Here is a 15,913-nt window from a genome sequence, read left to right as displayed (position 1 = left end):
GGTTAAAATGTACCTGGGGGATTTGTTACTCAGATGACATCCAATGACTAGTTCACGTTCGAAGTTGCTGAGCTCTTCTGACACATCCATTCTCTACTGACATCACGCAACTTCCGCCCACTTTTGTACTGGCAGGTCGGCCTTTTGTGACATGTTGTGATGAAATACGCATTACATAGGAATATCCAGATACTTTTGATCGGGTAGTGTAGGCCTGCAGAACAATGGATTTTGCAATGTGACACGTAAATAATAGAAACTAAAGGCTGAGTGCAGTTCGTGCAAGGAGAAAAATGTTATCAAGCACACACCGAAATATACGCATGTCTTAAGAACCATACCGAGTGGCCCCAGGCGGTAGTTGATGGTGACGAGTATGACACCGTAGGAGACAAGGAAGTCGGGCCCATGCTCCTGGTCTGAGCCACTACCAACGACGAACCCTCCGCCGTGCAATTTTTTACGACTACCCTCCTAAGTTGCCGACGGGTATACATGAGGTCTGTTTACCGTTGGTTTAGCTGTGGTAGTTCCTTCGCGTTTCCACTTCACAGTCGTTTCACCAGCAGTCAACTTGGGAAACTTTAGAATGGTTAAAATGTACCTGGGGGATTTGTTACTCAGATGACATCCAATGACTAGTTCACGTTCGAAGTTGCTGAGCTCTTCTGACACATCCATTCTCTACTGACATCACGCAACTTCCGCCCACTTTTGTACTGGCAGGTCGGCCTTTTGTGACATGTTGTGATGAAATACGCATTACATAGGAATATCCAGATACTTTTGATCGGGTAGTGTAGGCCTGCAGAACAATGGATTTTGCAATGTGACACGTAAATAATAGAAACTAAAGGCTGAGTGCAGTTCGTGCAAGGAGAAAAATGTTATCAAGCACACACCGAAATATACGCATGTCTTAAGAACCATACCGAGTGGCCCCAGGCGGTAGTTGATGGTGACGAGTATGACACCGTAGGAGACAAGGAAGTCGGGCCCATGCTCCTGGTCTGAGCCACTACCAACGACGAACCCTCCGCCGTGCACCCAGAAGAGCACGGGCAGCCCTGCACCCTCCTCTGGTACGCCAGGCACGAACACGTTCAGGTAGAGGCAGTCCTCGGAGCCGTCACCCGAGCTCTGCACGCAGTCGCTGCCGTATGAGGTGGCGTTGCGCACGCCCTCCCAGCTACCAGCTGGCTGTGGATCCTGTCAAGAGATTATCAGAATTATCTGAACATTAGCCGGCCAGAGTGGCCGAGCGGTTCTAGGCGCTTCAGTCTGGAACCGCGGGACTGCTACGGTCGCAGGTTCGAATCCTGCCTCGGGCATGGATGTGTGTGATGTCCTTAGGTTAGTTAGGTTTAAGTAGTTCTAAGTTCTAGGGGACTGTTGACCTAAGATGTTAAGTCCCATAGTGCTCAGAGCCATTTGAACCATTTTATCTGAACATTGTCGGTCCTACTTCTTTCAGTGCATCAACAGTTTGAGCAAATCGTCATTTGAAAATAGCAAACTATCTAGGAGGATCAATGTGCAGGGCGTTTCACCGTTGCTTTCATGAAGCTAGACATTGGGGGCTTCAGCTGCGAATTATTATTATGGAGAACAAAGTCCAGTTTGATGATAATTTGCCACTCAACTGTGTGTACTGTTTACTTTATTTGCAATCGACTTGCGGCTTCACCTTCCAACAATTCGAGTCAGTTATCGAAATGCTATATACCTGCTAGTATATCCTGTTGCTGCATTGCATTAGAAGATGTGTGCTGTGGTACTTTTATATTCGTGACAAATAATTCCTACATTAAGATAACTTTCACTTCTTAAACTGCCCTCTCCAATAAAAGACTTAGATAACTCAATGACAATGGACCATATTACCTTACATCTACACAGATTTACACCTCTTCCGTCTATGCCAGCGACCTGAGACATCCACGCGTGAAGAAAATGGATAATATTTTTATTCCTGTAGCTTACACTGTATCGTCAAAGACTAGGAAACATTCTTTTCCACTACATGTGATCAAACACCATCCTCATGTCTAAGTATTCTTTTTTCCTAATGGCGACTAATATTAACGGCAGTGCTGTTCCGAATATCGAGATCGTCCTTTTCAAATCAATGGTAACTTTACTTTCCATTCTTCAATAAATTACTCTTTATTTATTCTCTACATCTATAGAGTCTGTACGTATTCTGCAAACCAAGTAGCATAGGGTACTAAGCACATACCACATGCTTGGGTTTCTTCTTGTTACAGTCGCGTATAGAGAACTGGAACAGAAACTGTTTACATGTCTAGTGGTTCCTGAGACAGTAGGAGATTGATTTCAGGATTCTTCTCTTAATACTGGATTTTGAACATTTGTATGTAGGCTTTCACGCGTAAATTGGTAGCTATCTTCGAGCTTTTGTCAAACAGGTTCTCTTCATTTCCGTGACGCTATCCTTTGCACCAAAACCTGGTTCCACTCATGGTGTCCTCCTTATTTGTATACATTCTATACCCCCAATTAGTCATAATCGGTACGGGTCCCATCCACTTGCCGAAGATAATCTTTTATTCGTAATTTCTCACTCCATTATTGTTCCCACTCCTACCATTATCTTACTTAGAACTAGAAGTTGCTCACATTACTTTAGCGTTCTAATATTTCTCGTGATCACCTTAATCAACATTCTTTTTTCATCTGATTTTTGTCCCGCTGTTCCTTCTGAGCCATTCCCTTGGAATATTTTAGTTGTGATGAAGCCATAAAGACATTTTTAGCATAGAACCGCATGCAGTACGGAACTACAACGTAATAGTTTCTCGTTATTTCACGTAACGCAGTACTGGATCCGTTAAAGTTGTCTCAACAGCACATAATTCACTAGAGGCTTACCAGTCTCAGCTGGACTACTACTCTTCTTGACTTGCGCCAGTTGTGACTTCTGGAGGAACCGCTGTTTCGTCCAGTGTGAAGCTTCTCAGTATACTAGCTACGTCAAAGAAGGCTTCCGTTTCCGCTCTGGGGGCCATATTATCGGACTCCTCGTTAAATTCGCCTCGTAGACGGCACCAGTCTTCACTGCGACTCTAGCAAGAAGGTCTCGCGAAATTACTACTGCTCGTGTCAACCACATAAGGATTTGCTTAAGAGTTTTTACTCCCTTGTTATTACTTTTTTAACAAGGCTTCAGACGGACTGTGGGTGGCCTAATAAGATGGGTATTAATTTTCCGATATTTGACGGTTACTTTGTCTATGTACTCTTGAAATCCATTCTTCTTCCATCTGTCGGGTCGGTATTACTGTCAGCGAACTTTACTTATCCGTTTATCATACACATTTTAGGCAGCAAAAGTCCTAACATCTCATGAAGTCAGTATGAAACGCAAGTGGTTAACATAATGTCGCCATTGATGTAATGACAGATTGATGCTACTTGACGAGGATAGAAAAGGATGTGGCTTCGATGGAAGAAACAAACCGTCTTTCACGTGTGGAAATCATGTAAAACTAAATCTTGGCCAGTCTAACAGCGATTAGACCCATTCTCCTCCTGAATGACTATTGTAAAATCGCCAAGCACGTGAATTCAGGTTGCTAAATAGAGATCATTCAGAGTGAGCACCCCCGGTTACAAGCTGGGATATGACTGTCAGTGCAGAACTCACCTGGAAGCGCAGATCTCCAACAGGAGGCTCGGCGTACGGGACTCCCAGAAAGGCCGTGTAGGACGTGTTGTAGACGCTCGTGGCCGTACTTCCCAGCAGGCTTCCTTGCTGGACCGTCACCAGCACGTCCTCGGCCTACAGAAAGAAAGTAGCATAACGTGAATTAAAATTTCCAGTTTAGAACAGTGGTTCCGACCCATCAGATATTAGCTTCGGTCTCCCTTCCTCCCCCCCTCCCCCCCCCCCTCCCACCGCCACCGCATACCACCATCATCACCATTATCGCCTAACTGAACTTTAGAATGAAAAAGAATTTTCTTCGCACTCATTTATGTCTGAAATGACGAAGGGTAAATGGTATTAGTTGATATGGGTGTTTACTAAACGACAAACTAGTGATTCTATGAGAAGATTGACTGCTTATTTGTAACAATCTTTTGTTACAGAATGATGAAACAATTCTCTGTGCATCGTGTGCGCTATCTACAATTCCTTCTCAGGTAAGAAAGCTAACTATCCATATTGAGCTTAGAAACCTGTTAAAAAGTATGCTTCCTCTGCAGCACTCCTCACCCTAGCGACACTTGTTTCACCCATATCCTGCACCTTCATTTGGTATCAACCAAGCTAACATGTGTGCACTACACTTATTGTTTGTAAACCACTCATTATATATAAAATGACAGGAATTCGAAGACGATTGGTTGGCACTGCTTTGTCTCCGACCACAGCCACTAATAATAATAGTACAGTGTAGGGCCTACAGCAGTATAGTTACTGTTGTATTGTATTGCCAATTAGTTCATTTATCTGATGCAAAATGTATAATGAATCAATTTCTGATCCATTTTGAAAATTACGTGCAACTTGAAGGCAACATTTTCGTGAGATACTCAAGCATATGTGACGTGTATGTTTCTATTTTACAGTCATAAAGCATGGCGCAAAGCTTGTGTGTAGTGAGTGGCCCATGTGAGGAAGATAACGTTCACACATTCGTTTCACAAGCTGTACGTTCCACTACATCGTGTCACTCGTTAACGCTCTTCTTCAGAGGCAGAGGTCAAATCGCAGGCCGTGCAGGCCGAGCGGTTGTAGGCGCTTCAGTCCGGAACCGCGCGACTGCTACGGTCGCAGGTTCGAATCCTGCCTCGGGCATGGATGTGTGTGATGTCCTTAGGTTAGTTAGGTTTAAGTAGTTCTAAGTTCCGGGGGACTGATGACCTCAGACGTTAAGTCCCATAGTGCTCAGAGCCATTTGAACCATTTTAGAGGTCAAATCGTACCCCATATTACTACTAATGTATGTCATCGTTTCTGTAATTTCGTATTTCATTTTTCTAAGTAATTCAGGCACGTACTCTCCATCCCTTTCATTACGTATTTCATTATGTAAGCACACCATTTTAAGCACACCATTTTTCTTGCTCTCTGTAATAATAATATTAATAATGCTGAAATATCTTTTAAGTATTGCTATTAATATGTAAAACCTTTGTTTATGTTTAAGCTTCAAACAAAGCTACTCGCGTATCAAATAGCACATTAGGATTTTAAGGCTAGGTGGTAGTTTGCGGTACTCTCTGTATGCTCGCCAGACGACAAGCATATAGCGAAATCAGACCGCGTTCAGAGTAATGTCGCTTCGACTGTCAAAATTTTGTCAATAAATTGTCAAACTATTCGTTACAAAGTTTCCGAATTTACTGCTCTCTTTCAGAGTAATGACGCTTCGACTGTCAAAATTTTGTTAATAAATTGTCAAACTATTCGTTACGAAGTTTTAGAATTTACTGCTCTTCAGGAACTTTCTTGCACTCAAATTATTCTCGGGACCGAGGGGTGTCTGAAACCCCAAATATAAAGCGTCGAGATATTTAGCGATTCATGGAACTTATATCGAAAAGACAGATTAGTCGCCGCAGGAGGGAGGGTGTTCATTATAGTTGACAAAAATACTGTCTCTATCGAGGCCGAATTTGACTGTGACACTGAAGTTATCTCCTCACGTGTAACAGATCTAAGTTCAAATTCAAATGGCTCTAAGCACTATGGGACTTAACATCTGAGGTCATCAGTCCCCAAGACTTAGAACTACTTAAACCCAACTAACCTAAGGACATCACACACATCCATGCCCGAGGCAGGATTCGAACTTGCGACCGTAGCGGTCGCGCGGTTCCAGACTGTAGCGCCTAGAACCGCTCGGCCACTCCTGCCGGCTAAGGTGTGTTCACATCTTATTATTTGAGCAGTGAGCTCCAATATATGTCTAAAGTATTGCTGTTGTTAATTTTAACTGTAACCTGCACCATATATCCCGTTTGGTTGTCCCATCATTTTTAAAAAAAATTCAGATGCCGCTCCGGCAGCAAGCTTGAAATCGTTGGATGGCGACAACTGGACGCCATTAAGGGGAGCCGGAGGTGGTCAAATCCAAAAAATTACGATTTTTTTGTTTTTTTTTGCTACCGAAAATTAATTAGAACATTCCTCTTTAATGTAAACTTTGAATTATTGTTCTACTCGCCCTAGAAGTGGAGTTGTTACTATTTTTCGAATATAAGGAACATTTTCTCAAAGTCCACTCAAGCTAGAGAGATGAAATTTTTATATAGCACTCCTAGTGGTCAAACTTACATTGTAACACAGCCATTTGGCAATATGTTCAGTAGTTTCATTTCAGTTTAATTATAAAGCAATTATTTGTAAAAAAAAATTGGGTCATTAATAAAAAAAATAATTGGAAGGAAAATAGAAAAGATACTCCAAAATCCCTCTGTCATAACTGCAATACTAAACCACTCTATATGTAAAAAAAAATTCAAATTTTTCTATTTGGTAGTTTATTCATAAATGTTCCTCAAACTTAGCGATTTTAACATGGGCAGCATAGGCACCTCCGGCTCCCCTTAAGCGACAGTTTCAAATTATCGTAATTAATACCCCGTTCTTGCCACAGGCGACGCTGGAGATGTGCGATATTATTTCTTTCATTTATGATTTATGGGAAACTGATATTTTCAAAGTATTTAACGATTTATTTAGACGATTTATAGTGAGTGCAATAGGACACAGATTTGGCCTGCACTAAGATGTAATTAAATCACACGTAGGTCCTTACATATTGAAAATCATGAAATACTTTTTTGTGTATGTAGCCTATAATGATTAACGGTTTTAAACATGGATTCGTCTAAGTAATTTCAATAGTTATACAGGATCCCACGCTACATTTTTGTGTCAGTAATATCTAAGAACGATCCGTGCCTTCGCATATCTTTGCAGTGAAACCAAAATCATATTAAAAATAAAAATAAAATATAAATTAAATTAAATAATAAAACCCCACATTTACATTACATTCAACAATACACACATTAATAGGTTTTATGTATACTACAGTTGTGGGACGTCCAGAGCAACATCGTGCAGTAGTACCGGTAGTTACTGTTCCAAAAACGTTCGTTATTTGTCTATAAAATACGGACCAATGGGTTTGTTTCGCATAATGCCACACCATACGTTAACCGATCAGGGATGTTGATGGTCAACTTGCCGTAACCAGTGGGGATTGTCTACACTCCACTAGTGCATGTTACGCTGGTAAACGCTACCACGATTTGTGAATTTAGACTCATCGGAAACCATGTACCTCAGCAAAGAAAGCGGCGGTCGTTTGCATTTATTGCCGCGCTATTTCACAAAACACTACCCGGTTATGGAAATCGGGGCCACGAAGTTCTTGATGCAGTGACACGTGGTATGGATGATACGTATGGTGACGCAATATTGTGACAATACTACCTACGGACATACCAGATACGCGGTATAATTGACGGACGCTTGTCCGTGGGTTGTGGTGTACTGCCGCTAGTACAGCTGTTTCACTAGCTTCTTCTGTAACGTGCTTGCTTCGATTCCTTCTGCTGGTCTGTCCTCTGTTTGCAAAAGAACAAACGAGAGCGAGCTTTCTCTGAAAAGTGCTCGGCATATAAGGCAACATTTCTCCTACATTCTCTGTAAATCAGGATCATCTCTATTTTTCCTTCTATGATTGCAACATTCATTGTTCACTTGCACGTCCCTTTTCCAAGCGATAGCTAAGTGTCCAGGTAGTAAACACTGCGCAACTATTGTAAAGTTTAGAACCGCTATCTGTTCTACGTCTGCACGCTACGTGAGCTCCGGTCGCAATGTACTGCCTGTTATGATACGTCGTAGTTCGCTACACGGCCACGGTCGCGCGTCGAGTAGTCCCCTGTTCGATACGTCTCGGAGGAATAAAAATGGGGTTTCCAATTATAAGTTACGAAATATTGACCTGTCCTACCCTCACAGCATGGATGTGGGATCCCACGTGTCATTGGATATTCGAGGGCCATTGAACAGCATATCGTAAATTACAATTGTATACCCTCTCTATTCCTCTGATTACAGTTCCATCTGTGGTGAAACGAAGAAAATGCTTCAGCCAAAACATATGTAGATTTTGCCATAGAATCGTAATCTGCAATAAAAAAACTATGGTTCCCATTCAAAATTTCAAAGTTGGCCACGCCACCCATGCATGTGGTATCGTTGGATGCCCCTCCGAGACAAACAAATTGGAATTACAACTTTTTTTGATCCAATGTGTGATTTCCGAGATATGTTAAAGTCTTCAGTTAAAATGAATACACTGTAGAGACTTTCATCAAAAAAGCCTGTAGGCTGCAGAGCAGCGTAATAAGCTGCTGCCAGCCCGCCCCCTTCGGGGGGAATCGAAATACAATTAAGGAAAAAAAAAGACATTCATCAAACAGCAGGGAATATGAAATTATATTAAGGCTGTTGTAATACGACGCAATGAGTAGAAGAAAAATGACATTCAAAACATTTAGTAAACAGTAATGATCGTGCCTTATGTTAAAAGAAGGAAGGTTAGTGTTTAACGTCCCTTAGACATCGAGGTTGGTGCAGAAGTTCGGATTGAGGAAGAATGGGGAAGGATTCGGCCGTTCCCTTTCAACGGAACCATCCCTGCATTTGCCTTAAGCGATTCAGGGAGCTCAAGGAAAACGTACATAAGAATGGCCAGGCGGGGATTTGAACTGTCGTCCTCCGGAATGCGAATCCAGTGTACTAATCACTGGTGTCTCATATTGCATAATGCATTTAAATATAATTACTGTTATTGATCGGTTAACCATCCGCTCACATAGACAACACGGTAATACTTCTCCAAGTAATTACTGTGTCAGAACTTTGGGTTTTGCTGGTGGTGGCAGCAATCTAAAACGAGAACAGTCAACATGAAGTGTTCCGAATGGTGCCGAATTTTAACGTTCAGTACTTGGCGGTCGGCAGCCAACATACCGTGCCATTACTATAGCTAGACCATTGAAAGCTCATAAAATCTAACTTCTATAGATTATCAATATATGTGCATCCCTAGGTGCCGCACCACAATGTCAGTATTGGCTCTTGCGCAGAAAAGTTTGACGATCTCTGTTCTAGAGGGGTACCTTACAATGGACCATATGAAAAAGATAATGTTCATACATTCGTTTCACACGTGTCACGCATTAATGTTAATATTTAAAATTAGTAATTATTGGTAATACATGTAATCAGTGTTACAGCCTTCTGAAATAATGATCGTAGTTATGATTTTATAAAAATAACTTAATTTCGTGACCGAAACACAATCCATCTCTTTTATTTTTACCCTTAAGAAAATTTGATTTTGCACCTAAAGGGTGCCCCAGGTTGCGAACTGCTGCTTCAGAGTAACTTAATGATGGCAGCAATGATTGTACGACCAATTGGTAATGAAAAGAACTTCCCTCAGCACCACATCCAGCACACCCAAAGGAACAAGCGAAGTACATCTCACTTCAGTACTTGCACGACATTTTACGTTCCTGATTGAGTCTTAAGTGTCTAGTAACGAATTATTTATTCTTACCACAAAATTTATGAGAAGGTGTTTCTACGTTGCATTTGACCAACGTAGGTTTTTATGTTGTTGAGTTCCTAATGTCATTCAACAGACAAGCTGAAAAGCGATTCGAGGCCAATCCTAGTGACAAGTACAATTTGAATCAGAATTTGGTAACATACGTGTTGTCCCTTTAACCACAATAGTGACTTCGACGCTGATTTGCGAAACCACTGTACAGAATGCTGCGAAGATGAATTACGAAATAGAAGCATAAATTGAACATTAGCCCATCTACGTTACAAACTTCATTATTAAACTCAAAATTACTCTCGTCATCTGAATGCAACTCGCCTAAGTGGCAGTCTAGCGCATCATTTAACGATCACTGTCATACTTGAGAACAGGGTGAATTGCTTCTTTTAACCCTATTTCATGCCTTTGAAAGGCTGCTTATTTGAATTAATTTCTACATTTAAGATGTGGATGACAGATGTTACTGTCCGCTTAGTCAAATATCCAAATTCTGTTTTAAACTCATATTTCCAACTTTGATAAAGTAGTTTTTGGAGGGCAATATAGCAATTAATCTTAAAAGAAATACGATATCAACTGGTAATAGGAATATCTTGTAATGGAAAAAAACATGTACGACACAGCAAGATACCCATGAAACCTCGTGGCCTTATATAAAATAATTAGATGCAAGACATACTGACAGAAAGTTGTTGCGCCAAAGTACCGGTGGAAAAACTACATCACTGACGCAGAGTAATTTTTCACTGTATTTTCTAGTTTATTTGAATCTACAGAATTTTTACTGTAAGGTGGCAAGATTTTGTCGCCGTACATTTAACATTCTTATAGATTTATATTTACATTATTTTATATTTATGAGTCAAAATCGGAGTAATCGTTTCATTGGCTGTTACTGGCTAACACCACATACTAACAACTTCTGCAGTACTGCATGTCTGGAAGTTAATTAAGACTGAACACTAATAGAGAGGATCAAGTGGCCTCGCATCCTCAGAAGCCGCTGTCACGCAACGAGGAGTTGGGAAGCATCTTATCGTTCTCTGCGGGGTCGGACATTTATTTAAAAAATACTGCTGAGGTCATCGACCCCTAGGCTTGCGCACTACTTAATTTAAACTAACTTACGCTAAGGACAACACGCACACCCATGCCCGATGTAGGACTCGAACCTCCGACGGGAGAAGCCGCGCGAACCGTGTCAAAGCGCCTCAGCCTGCGCGGCTGCCACCGCTGCGGACATTTAGTATCCTGAACGAGAAGATTGCATGACGGCGGTGGTTTATGTTGCTAGAGGCAGCAGATCCACCGTAGAGCGGACAGAGCGGGCGGGAGATGATCTCTGACGACGCGAAAAAACCTGGAGAATGAGCGTCGAGGTCGTAAGAATGCGAAAGGACATCCTTTTAGCACGAAGGAATGTGCGGGGTCAGAAGCAACGCTCACGAGCGGACCTCGAAAACTTCTCACGGCAGTGCAGGAGCACATCTCCAACCAGAGGCGCGTTAAGGTACGGAAATGGAGCCTTCCAGAAATTCTTCCGAAAGGAGTATGAGCTTCAGGTGATTGGCTGGCAGATTGGTGACCCACGTGGTGTGAGGTAATGTTTTGCAATGGCCGCCGGGATCGTCACCTGGAGCACAAACGTAGGTGCCGCGTGTCCATCTGGGAGCGGCAAATGCCGGGAGAAAAAGAAGACTTCCCTGCCTGCAGGGATCGAGAGCACTCGCCTCTGAAGATCGCTAGAAGGGACTTCGCTGGCGACAGCCATACCGCAGGAGCTGGCGGTGAGATTTTAAGAAGAGCTGCTTTCGATACGGGGAACGCGTTAATCGCTTCTCTGAGAAAGAAATGTAATTCTGTTTGCTTGAGTGACGATTATTTAACTCGCTGTGGAGTATGACACACACTGAAGAGCATCTTTAAGGGAGGTTACTTGAGTGGAGAATACGTGAGTCGAATTTCTGTTCCTAGATAGTGAGCGAACAGAAATCTTGACTCGTTTTCTGTCTTGTACTGAGGTAGTTTCAGCCATAGGAGTTTGTGGACGGTATAATGCGTCCACTCAGTAGAAAGAGAATTGCAAGTACGAGCGTACATCATCTGGACACACCGAGCGAAGTGGCACACTGGTTAGCACCCTGGACCTGCATTCGGGAGGACGACGGTTCAAACCAGAGTCCGGCCATCCTGATTTAGGTTTTCCGTGATTTCCCTATATCGCTTCAGGTAAATGCCGCGATGGTTCCTTTGAAAGGGCACGGCCGACTCCCTTCCCCACCCTCCCCTAATACGATGAGACCGATGATCTCGCTTATGGTCCCCTCCCCCAAATCCACCAAAAACCACCACCTCACCTGCACAGCAGCCAACGTCCCAATTAGTGGATCATCTGTGTAGTACAACTGCTATTCGTATTTCAACAGGTGATACGCGCACTCCAGTTCAGTGGACAGGGAAACAGTCACAGTACGTGCGTTTTGACTTCCATCTGCTTGTCCACTGAGCTTTTTTCTAAAAGTGCCAGTTGGGTTATATGTCTTCTGTTGATCACCGCTAGTCGGGGTCAACCATCATTGTGTGCATCTAACATCAGAGGGATGTGGTCAAAGTCAAACATGTTCCACCAATCTCGAAATTACAAGTAGTATATAATTCGATATTGTGTATTTCTTATTCGTTAAATTTTTGCATTCTGTATGCTTTTTAAAAATAAACAAGTTATAGTATCCCGTTGTGATTTATTCTAGTAGCATACCGATAAGAATGATTGGTCTGATGCGTTAAACTGAAGTAAAACCATAACCCAATACTTAGTTTCATGAAAATCCCTAGGCGTAGGCTTTCAATGGTAGTGTCAGTTTAATCATTTATTGGCGTGAGAACTCCACTGCGGAACAACATTAGGCAGCCACCCACACACATGCGTTGTGCTACACGCTCCGGGAGTTTACAGTATTCCTTGACTAACGCCTCAGTTGCCGCTGAGCTTACACCTGCTCAACTTTAAAGAAATGGATCTATTCAACACTTCATCAGCTCTCCGACGCGTAGCCAATTGCAATATACTTCTCTGGTTACTGATTTTAACTTTTGTGGATGATTACATTTCAGTTATACAATTCTTTATACGCACATTCGCTTGCATTTAGACGTTTCTTTTGGAGAAAGGAAATTTTTTTAATGCTTACACCTTTGGATGTTCTTTGATTGTAAGCGAACGCTAGTTCCATATTTCGGTGTATATTATCGTGATAGTGATAGTTCAATTTAGTACAATGCCTGGCCTCATTGCAACAACGTCGTTAATTGCTCAACGTTTTGTATGATTGCTTCCTTTTTGCCATATTTTTGTTTACATTCCATTACATGTCTATCAGTTTTTGCGGATATTTATTGTGGTTCCTAAGATGGCTGCACTGAGTTGCTAAACCTTTCATAACGAGTGAATGCCTTTTGTATGTTACAATTCAATAAACAATGCAAAAACAAAGAAATTTTGCAACAAGAAAACGTTTGCTTTTAAAATTCCAAGAGTGTACGCCCTAAGAAGACTGAAAAAACGTGCTAGTTCCACTCACATACATCTTGCTTAACGACTAAAACGATAAAATATGAGAAATACAGACGCAGACAGATTCCATCTGAGAATCTTTCTGTGCGCCATCCGCAAATTTTGTTAGAAGTGTGGAAAATGACAGTGGTACACAATAAACACCTCCACTTCTAGCACAAGACATCATATATGTTAATGTGTTTATGTAGCTGTAGCTCCATGTGAAGACGTAGATCTAAATATAGACTTAGGAGGAATGTGTAAAAAATTGCCACGAGTTTCGTTCTAATGACAACGACACGAATATATCTTTCTATGCTTTACCTTAAGGTTGATCGTTAGTCCAAGAAGCAAAAGAGATACATGGCAGATATTACAGAGCATCATTGTGATCCAGCTACGGTCGAGTAACAACAAACCTGTTGATTGCGGGAAGAGCTGACCTATAAGGCTGTCTGGCAACTGTGTCGTATGGATTCAGCTGCAACGGACAGAATGTCGCCGGTGCAGACCTGTTGCTGCTGTGTACTCAGCTGATGCAGCAGACACTGCTGTTAGCAATAACACAGTCGTGGAGAGCAGCCTTTAGTAGACTATGGTCAATGTGACTAAACTCGTCTGCTAATCATTAACTTTTCTTGTTTAGGTCAGGGCTTTTATTACAAATTCAGGATTGTTTAGTACCTTTACGTTTCCGTTTGGCATTAGAGTCGTTTTTCGGGTGAGGTCTAGAAAGTGAGAACTTCTTCGCTTAGAAGCCATAGGAATGCGTGAATAGTTAATGAGATTCCATGTGTATCTTCCATCGCTATATTCAGGGACCTCATGGTCACAGTAGAAATTACGACACAATTTGTTCTCGAAGGACTAGAGTTCTGTTTGTTATCGCAAAAGCCATTCACTTTCTCTTCGGAGTGAAACTGTTGTTACTTATTACCGCAGTACAAATGTTAGGGAGACATCAGTCACCCATCACGTCACCTACAGATTCTCTGGAGTTCACATGGGTCAGAAAGACAACTGGGGTGTCTACTTTACTATCATGGTGAGAGACGGGAACTTATTGAACGCTTTCGCACAAGCAATCTCGCAGCAAAAACAGTGGGCCATAGCGCCATATTTGCATACTTGTAATTTTTGGCTGGTGGATTAAAACTTCATGCGAAATAAAATTACACAAAATTATAGAAAACGAAAGATCTCCATGGAGAAACTGCAGTTAGCTGAGTACCGAAGACGTGGTGGCATCTACAAAGCCCTGGAGAATTCCAGTATATTTCCACCGTGGGTATTCCTTGCCTTTTTGTACCTCTTAGAGCTGTTCTCGAGCCCTACGGACGCATTAAGAAGTATAGTGCAGTTCTAATTTCTACACTATGCTCTTGTGCAGGGTGAGGCAAATAAAAGTGGCACGGGCGAGTGGCATCATTAATCTGGTCGCAGCCCTAGCTGGCCACCTAGGTCACCTGATCTGTCAGTGTGTGATTACCTTGTGTAGGGAGCCCTCAAGTCTAAGGTGAATCGCAGCAATTCTTCAAGAACTGCAGCAGAACATTTCGGATGAGACAGCAGCAATTCCAGAAGTCCAGCTTTGATCCGCCCCCAGTCACTTGCTGACCAGAATCCAAAAGTCCCAAGAGACGAATGATGGTCACTTTCAGCATCTGCTACAGTCAGGTTAGTACTGTATTTCCTCTGCTGTGTTTCTTTGTACCCTGGAACTCTGTTCTCTGGGGCACTTCTATCTGCCCTTCTCCCCTCCCCCTCCCGCTCCCCTCTGTATATGGCATGTCCTTGGTCCTTGGTCGATACAGCCCTGTCCCAAACGCCTGTTGAAAAGGAGTTCTTCCAGTTTCACTAAATGATCAGTAAATCTTTTCTCGTAATTTGAGCTTCCTTCTTTATCTGTAACCAATACCGTTTTTTTTAATGAAATTTCATACTGTATACGTTTACCTAAGCAGTACCTACTATCCAAGGTATACAGCCTAGTATCTAATACAAGCCCTATAGATTATTAGAATGCTGCGTTTTCTTCTTTTTTCATGCCGTTGTTTCTCGTCGCCCCAGCTGAGGAGGCAAGATGTTGCTCAGGGATGGACTTGACTAATCGAGCAGGAGTTGATTCTAGCGTTGCAGCAATAAATCTCAACCAATTATGGATTTTATCTTAGTAGCACCAGCGTTTTCTTATCAACTCAGGGTGCAAATCGAAGGAACTTGATACCTTAAGACGAGGGCTTGGTGCACAGAGAATAAGCGTTAGCTCCCCTTGAGGCATTTACTAATTTCTTTACGATGTGTTTTGATTTTATGGCTGGTAATTTTCTAATACAGAATGTAGGTTAGGGAGCGATCGAATCTTTCGCATAGACATTTAAATTCTTGCCGAGCCGTATTGAGGTGAGGAATGAGTGATTCGCTCCGTGTGACTTTCAACGGACACTCCTGCTATGTCTCCCATTACGGAAAGCAGCAGGATAAGTAATTCGTCAGGTTGCATAAGTTACGTTTCACAAGTAATAATTCAAGAATGTATGCTATAATCAAATGTACGTTACGAAAATTATCATGTGGTTACTTCGAGACATAAGTGGCAACATTCGAAATACTGCTCCGCAAAACTTATGGACGAGTTACATAAAGTGAGATAACATATCGCCTACTCGGTGAAAATGAATGAAAGTGAGGGTGCACGTTGCCAGAGGTCTCGCAGTCGTATGCAGAAAGC

The 15,913-nt window shown here is 42.2% G+C and overlaps 1 protein-coding gene across 2 annotated transcripts in view; it reads right to left on the bottom strand.

Moving 5' to 3' along the window:
• Positions 1-13,619, bottom strand: part of LOC124790102 (juvenile hormone esterase-like) — a 71,436-nt gene extending 57,817 nt beyond the window's left edge. For both annotated transcript variants that reach the window (XM_047257672.1, XM_047257671.1), the window contains exons 1-4: positions 13,507-13,619; positions 3,668-3,802; positions 1,023-1,209; positions 342-431 (exon numbers count right to left, since the gene is read on the bottom strand). In XM_047257672.1, coding sequence (XP_047113628.1) covers positions 342-431; positions 1,023-1,209; positions 3,668-3,802; positions 13,507-13,569 — 475 coding nt within the window. In that variant the 5' untranslated portion in view covers positions 13,570-13,619. The remainder of the gene's footprint in view (positions 1-341; positions 432-1,022; positions 1,210-3,667; positions 3,803-13,506) is intronic.
• Between the last annotated feature and the right edge of the window lie 2,294 nt (positions 13,620-15,913).

This window comes from Schistocerca piceifrons, chromosome 3 (genome assembly GCF_021461385.2).
Source record: "Schistocerca piceifrons isolate TAMUIC-IGC-003096 chromosome 3, iqSchPice1.1, whole genome shotgun sequence".
Taxonomy (NCBI): Eukaryota; Metazoa; Arthropoda; class Insecta; order Orthoptera; family Acrididae; genus Schistocerca; species Schistocerca piceifrons.
This window is presented reverse-complemented; position numbering and strand designations above follow the sequence as displayed.